The sequence below is a fragment of the Meleagris gallopavo genome, chromosome 4 (assembly GCF_000146605.3).
Source record: "Meleagris gallopavo isolate NT-WF06-2002-E0010 breed Aviagen turkey brand Nicholas breeding stock chromosome 4, Turkey_5.1, whole genome shotgun sequence".
Taxonomy (NCBI): Eukaryota; Metazoa; Chordata; class Aves; order Galliformes; family Phasianidae; genus Meleagris; species Meleagris gallopavo.
This window is the reverse complement of record NC_015014.2, coordinates 58656767-58664231: the sequence shown is the minus strand read 5'-3', so window position 1 is coordinate 58664231 and position 7465 is coordinate 58656767. Positions and strand designations below refer to the sequence as shown.

The window sequence follows — 7465 nt, the reverse complement described above, 5'->3', positions numbered from 1 at the left end:
TCCAGGTACAGACTGGCAAGCGCTGAGTGGGATGATTACAACTCCATCTCCGCTCGTAACGCCCCTGTAGGTACAGCCCAGGATCTGCTACGTTAGTACAGGTGCAGGACTTTGCACCTCACCTGTTAAATGTACACCTTGAGTATCATAAGTAATGAAGCCTCATTTCCTTTATCACTGCAATTATTGCTGCCAAGTCTCTCATCATCTGTCCTGTGCCTTGCTTCACCCATACATTGGGCAAGACGTAAAATGCACAGAGGAAAAGTATATGCTGATGAGCTAGTAGAGACGTGCTATTTCAGCTGAGGAGTCATATAAATGAAAATTATTTTTCTTCCACTTGCAAAATTTAAACATATTAAGCCAAATTCTCCAATGCTTAATCACCTGTAACTCAAACCAAATATAACATAAATCATTAATGTATTGAAAAACTAGGTCATAATTACTGTTAGGGTTATCATTACACAACTTACATTAGTGCAAGTCTACTGAGATGTAAAGCTGCTCTAGCACTGTACTGAATTAGGCTGTATCTACATACTCACTGACTTCATGCAAAATACTGTTTACCTTCTAAAAGGGAAAGTAAAATCAGATAATGAAACATTTACGTTCTGAATTTCAGTTTATATACAGCTAGAAGGACGGTAAATATGCTTTTGTTAACTAGAATACGTACTAAAATTATTTTTTCTCCAATATACCTCATACGAATCTCACTCTTTATGGAATAGCTCTCTGAGATTTTTATTTGAGTCCTGTGCTACCTCAATCATACAACCATTAAGGCTGAAAAAGATCTCTAAGATCACCTAGTCCAACCATCAGCCCATCCTCACCATCCCACTGACCACGTCCCTCAGTGCCACATTACACATTTCTTGAACTCTTTCAGGGACATTGACTCCACCACCTTTACGGGCAGCCCATTCCAGTTTCCCATTCTCCTCTTTCAGAGATTTCTCCAAATATCCAACCTGGACCTCCCCTGGCACAGCATGAAGACATTTCCTCTCATCCTATCACTGTCATCTGGGAGAGGAGGCTGACCCTCACCTCTCCACAACCTCCTCTCAGGCAGCTGTAGCAATTAGGTCCCCTGAACCTTCCCTTCTCCAGGCTAAACAATCCCAGTTTCACGTGGTCTGCAAAATACGAACAGCAAAATGTTTATATGCTACCCAATCTCTGCCTATTTTTCCTATTTTTTTTAGCTACTTTGATAAAACACGCCTCATTTTTTTTGCACTTGGATTTACATAGCACAGTTTGCCATTTTCAATGACTGGCATAATTCACAACACCACTAATTTGTAATATATTGCTGGTCCGTTATCAGAGTCAATATTTGCTACAGCCGCACTCATAAGACACATTTTCATCAATTTTCTTTAGGGATGAATAATACGAAGTGTTGTTTTATCAAGTGAGCATTAATTGACGAATCCAAAAAGGCAATCACCTGGGTGAAACAGGCAAGCAGCTACACCTAGAACAGGTATGGAGAAGTAGTTCCTGGTGACGTTGCATGGCTTACACAGCCGCAAGGTTTGACTCCGTGAGGCTAAGCACGGTGCTCACAGTACCCACTTTGGAGAGGTAACAGCCGTAGAACCGGTGACGAACCAAGCTGGCCGCGACACCCTGCACGCACCACAGGTTACTGCCATCACAGCAGCACTACGCACTGAGGGAAGCTCCCGCCCCGTCGCGTCACTGCCGGAGCGGCCCAAGATGGAGGGCGGCGGGCTGCGCGGGGAGCCGCTCCCCAGGCTCAGGCGCCATTTGCGGCAAGGGGGAGAACGCCCAGCCCCGCTGTTGCAGCCGCTGCTCCGGGGCGGCGGGACGGCCGGTGGGTGGTGCCGGGAACGCTGACGCTGCCGGGAGAGGTTGGGTCTGTGGGTGTTGGTCTGCGGGGCTGTCAGTGGAGCAGGTGGGGAGGAAGCACGCTGGGGATGTTCGGGGATTCCCGGAGCCTCGCCCCCACGGCTTGCTAGCCTGCCTTCCCGCTCGTCCTCGGCCGTAAGATAGAGGTGCTGCTGATGGTGGCGGTGCTGAAATGCAGAGCAGAGGTCTGGGCGCTTGTAGGAGGCTCAGCCGGTGGCAGCGCTTCTGCGAGGTGCAGGGCCAGTGTGCGTCAGGCTGCTGAAGGCACGCAAACCACAATAACGATAAGTGCAGTGCATGAAGCACCACATACGTACCTCAACAGGTACCTCTGTTCCACTGCTTTTGCCCAGCTAAAAGGGCAGCCTATCTTAGCTGTGCGTGTCCCTGTTCATTGTAAGGGAGTTGGACTCGGTGACTTTTGAAGGTCCCTTCCAACTCTGCCAGTTCTATGACTCTGTAATGACACTGCAGTTAGTGACTGGCTTCAATGGTATCATTATGTTCATGTTTACAGAAGAGTCTACAGCTGGAGAGAAGAAAAAGAAGCCCTCTCCTAGACTGAACGTTCATTCTGCGTTCTGGATTTTGGCTTCCATTGCTGTGACATATTACTTTGATTTTTTTAAATCTATTAAAGAAACAATTCAAGCAGATAGGTAAGATGCCTTACAAAGATTTCTTACAAAGAAAAGTTGTGTTTTTCACTTACAGATTGTTACATATAAACTTTATGTTTTGAATCTTGGATAAACAAGGTCCACAATAGGAACAGAGAGAGCAGGGTCTGTTCAGCCTGGAGAGGATAAGGTGAGGAGGGGGGAATCTCATCAATGTGTGCAAATACCTGAAGGCAAGGTGCAAAGAAGATGGAGCCAAATCCAGTGAGGTTCCATCTGAGCATTGAAACACTTCTTTACTGTGCACTGGAACAGGCTGCCCAGAAAGTCTGCAGACTCTGTCCTTGGAAATACTGCAGAAAAGCTGCCTGGATGTAGTCCTGGGCAACCAGCTCTAGGTGGCTGTGCATGAACATACACATGATGTATGACCACCTGAATCCTTATTTATTTTTTTTTCAGGCTTGACTGAACCATTTATGTGCATGTAAAATGTGTTCTAGTAACAGTACATTTTAATATGATACCTTCATATTTGTGCTTAAGTACAAGAAACCACTGCCTATTTTGCTGAAAGTGTTGGGGTTTTATTTTAATTAAAAAAAAAAAAGCTGAAATTAATCTCTAAACATCAGAAGAAAGGGGTTTTTTTCCCCCTCTCGTTTTTAGATGTCTGTTGAGTAGACTGGGAAAATTAGAAATAATTGCTATGAAATAGTTTGGAAATAATTACACAGAATTATATCTTTTTCATGAAGTTAATTCTCAGTGGGGTTGATAAATGTTAAAATATTTTCAGATAGCTTCACCTGGAGGTGCCTTTTGAAAGGAGTGATGTATTGTGAAATTAAACTCTAGTAGCTATGCAAGTGTTTCGTAAAAGTAATTTAAGAAAAATATTTCAGGAGTTTCAGGCTAATCTGTAAATTTAACAGGTATTGTCTGTTCTGTTTCTGGAATAGGATGAAGAGTAATATGTGAACTGAGATCTTACTAGACTTAATGTGTTTTTCCCTTCTACAACAGTTGGTGGTTTGCCTCTGGAAGTTGTTTATTGGCTGCATGTTTATCTGTTGCCTTTTACTGCATAATATATCTTGAGTGGTATCGTGGAATTGAGGACTACGATGTGCAGTATCCTGTACTGATACCTATCACAACTGCCACTTTTATTGCAGCAGCAGTTTGGTAAGTTGGAACGTATATACAGACTTTTGCTACACCTGAGCAGTTCAAACTGTATTAATGGGTTCATTTGATCAGAAGTATAATTTCTCTAATTCTATTTAATGTATTGGAGATAGTATAGCACAATTTCTTCTGTTTTCAGCATTCATCCATGACACAAGATTTGTAATAGTTGAAGCTGTCATTAAAAAGCCTGCTTTAGATATACTGGATCTTTTCTGATTGAAGAAATAGTTTAGAATTAGTAAGATCCATAATCCTTGTAAACCATTTGTAAAATAAATTTTCTTGCTATCCCTTTGTTTTAATCCATTCTCAAATCTACTTGGCTGTAAGTATAAATCAAGGGTTTATTTTCCTCAAAAACTGTGGTTGCCCATGGAAAAATCAAGAATGTTTCTCATAACTTTTACTTTCATAATTTCTTTGCATCTTTACCCTTGATGGGTCTGGGTGGTTTTATTCAGTGTAAAACAAATCTGCAGGAGTTACTGAAATTTCAGGATGGGATGTCAGTAAATAAGCAGTAAACAAAACTATCAATTTTATAAATATGTGCTCTTTGTGCCCTTTTTTCTTTTTATCTCCGAAGTTGTAAAGAAATAAATATACTTCAGGTTAAGTTGTTTGAATTTCATTTCTTCTTGTGCTATGATTTACTTCTGTGCCTGGCTTTTCCACAGCATGACAGTTGAACTTCTCTAAAGCCTTCTTCTTTTATTCCCAGTTTTAACGTTGCCTTATGGCCAGTCTGGTCATTTATCACACCTGTGGTGTTGTTCATTCAGTTTATGGGTGTTGTGATGCTTGTGTCGCTCCTAGGATAAGTCTTACAGGTAAATAATTGAATTATTTAAGCACATAGAAGTGTTTATCTTGTTGCATGAGTTGCTTGTTATATAAACCATTTAAGGATTCTTTCTTTACATTTTATATACAGTTTCAGAATGCTGAAATTTTATGGCAAAGGAGTTAGCTGAAAATATGCAAGTATCTCTTGTGGACAGTGAAAAGAAGAGATGAGTGAGAGTGGATGGTTTTGGGGAGGATAGGCCAAATACTTGCAGTTTCTATCCAGGCTGGGAAAACTTCTTAGGGAAGTTGCTTGACATGATAGTAAAGGGGAAAAGCTATCCAAATGCAATTGTCTTCTCTTAAACTCGATTGTCTTACCTTTATCACTGAGTATGCTGCTTTGATTTTTGTGGTGAATGGTCTAGTTCTTCCTTAAAAGCAACCTTTTTATGGCAAATACAGACAGTTTCTCAACTTGAAAAATTCTTTCTCTACAGCTACCATGTTGAAAAGGGCTTTTCAGATTTTGTTGATATTCTATTCAAATGGATCCTGTGAAAATGGAAAAGCTCAGTAGGGAAAACATTAATGACAGCTCAGTAAGTAGAGTGAGAGATGTTCCCCAAATCACAGCTGTATCATCCAGTGAGGTGACTCCTTCAGAACTGCTTTAGTTTATTTTGGGAGCTTGAGTTACATTTGCTAATGCAAAATTCTTCAATGCATGTTTGTTCCTTCTGTCATTAGCAATGTTCTGTTTAAGCACTGGAAAAGTGGGGAAAGAGTACATTGTGAGCTGTTAGAGCTGTGCTCATATTAATAGACTAAACCATACTGCTTTAATTTGTTCTTAGAGGTAGAAAGTAAGAAGTATAAGTGAACTGCAGATATCTGAACAGCTAAATCTTAGGAAAACATCCTGGTTTTCTCAATGAACAGCCAGGTAAATTATTTTATACAGTATATTATTACGTGATGATGTAAAGTCATCCAACTAATAAATATCAAATTAGTACAGGGCTTGTGCAATACATACAGCCTTATAGTGTGTGTATATATGTGTATGTATAACATCTGATGTGTTTTTCTTTCTTTCAGCTTCGTGTGGAGGATTCAAGTAACAATTATCCTACGGAGTGGGTGTTGCTTTAGTTCCGTTCCATTCCATTCTGATCATTAAGCTACCTGATTTTATAAATGAAATTGACATTAATCCATGGTTCAACCAATGGCTGCAAGAAGGCAGATGATTAGCAAGTAATTGAAAGATGGATAGATTTTATCTTAGTAACATAATGCATTTCATGTTTTCTTTCTAACAACATTATAAAACTGACTTATTAGTCATTCACCTAGTCTTAAATCCCATCTGGGGTCTCCAGAGGTCACTTAGTCCAACTTCCTGCTTGAAGCATGTTGATTGGTTTGAAAATAGCTGATGCTTAAATTTAAGTGTTATGGGTTTTTAATATGCTATTTTTACATTTGAATTGATAGCAAAAATACTAATATTTGGAATCTCTTTGAGCTTATAAACTCTGGGGACACGGATGTCAACAGAGGAGACATTTATTGATCCACTAAATTTATAATGCTATGTGTGTTATAATGAAGGAAATATTTCATTGATCTAACTCCTTGACTTCAATTATATAAGTATTTGAAAAAAAGATATGGATTTGAGTAAGGGTCTAGAAAGCTGGTTGAAATTTACATCACTGATAATCTGACAGTGCCAACAGTGAAATAAATGGATTACACTTGTATTGACATAATTTGTCTACAGCCAAAGGCAAGCTATCAAGCTGTGAGTAACCAGCAATACAATGAACAATAGGAACATTACACAAGAAGTTAAGAGCATGGAGAAAATTATTTTGATGTATGCACTATGTTTTAGTATTCTGGATGTTTTTATTCAAAAGGTAACTTTTCATTCTTTAAAGTGTCTGTTAATAAAATTGCCATTTTTCCTTCCTCAGCAATGGAGGTCAATATTAAATTAAAAGCCATTACCCACACACATCTGGGTAAATAAAATAACATTGTCAGTTTGTTCAACTTGGCTGTGATACTAAAGTATCTGGGCACCATTTAGTTTCCAGACCATTTTATATATGTCATTGTGTTAAATACTTTTTATGGAAGATAGGAGAATGTAAAAGCTGGGTATTGAAACTTGCTTAAATTTACTCTTTGTGGTTGTTGCTTGAAGTTTGGACAGTTAAAAGAACCTGTGTTCGTTATTCTGACTTTCAGATTCACACCATTGCTGAAAAAACAATATGTGAAATTTTTAGTAATGAAAAATGTAGACATCTGAAGTTACTGCTGTTTCATTGAAGAAAAAAAATGTTGCTGTCTGTATGCAGTGTAAAGGATCAGTCAGACCAAACCAAAATACATTAACACTACTGCTAAGTAGGTTGTAAACAGCTTGATTTTTTTTTTTAATAAAATATTTGAATTTTCAAAAGCAGTTGTACTGAAAAGATCTTAAAATCTTAATCTTTTAACAAATTCCAACAATTTTATGTCCTCACAGATATGTGCATTGAGTTTGTTCATTGGGATATTTAAATGCACTGTTGCTCAGGGATGGTAATAGTAATTGTATTTTTATTTATCAACTATATAAATGCTCTGGGTGCTTTAAGTTGCTTTGTCCTTTTGAATTAATATTTGCTACATGTTTGTTTCAAATGTATTCTTCTGGACATCTTAATAAACTTTGTATAAAAGTGATCAATTATTGGTCAGTACTTAATTGTTTAACCATCAAATTCCACTGTTCCTGGTCTTTCAGCCCATCATTTTGCCTGTGTTTGTCTTTCATGACCTCTCAGCTGGGTTAATTGATTGTGTAATACTAGTTTGTATAACTTGGTTAGAGGTATTTGCCCTCTGACTACTTTGTCTTTTTCTGAAAATCCCAGGTAGAGAGAGAAGCTTACTGCACAGAATTCTTG

General features: G+C 38.7%; 1 protein-coding gene across 1 annotated transcript; it reads left to right on the top strand.

Moving 5' to 3' along the window:
* Positions 1-1704: 1704 nt before the first annotated feature.
* TMEM128 (transmembrane protein 128) lies at positions 1705-7241 on the top strand. Its single transcript, XM_010710411.3, has 5 exons — positions 1705-1858; positions 2411-2552; positions 3540-3701; positions 4429-4537; positions 5595-7241. The coding sequence occupies exons 1-4, from the start codon at positions 1741-1743 to the stop codon at positions 4526-4528; spliced, it is 522 nt and encodes a 173-aa protein (XP_010708713.1). The 5' UTR covers positions 1705-1740; the 3' UTR covers positions 4529-4537; positions 5595-7241.
* The last annotated feature ends 224 nt before the right edge of the window (positions 7242-7465 follow it).

Excerpts from the sequence above, each read along its gene's own strand:
- TMEM128 (XM_010710411.3), top strand. The coding sequence starts at position 1,741 with ATGGAGGGCGGCGGGCTGCGCGGGGAGCCGCTCCCCAGGCTCAGGCGC. Across the intron at positions 2,553-3,539 it reads GAAACAATTCAAGCAGATAG|TTGGTGGTTTGCCTCTGGAA; the intron begins GTAAGATGCCTT and ends CTTCTACAACAG. Across the intron at positions 3,702-4,428 it reads TTTATTGCAGCAGCAGTTTG|TTTTAACGTTGCCTTATGGC; the intron begins GTAAGTTGGAAC and ends TTTTATTCCCAG.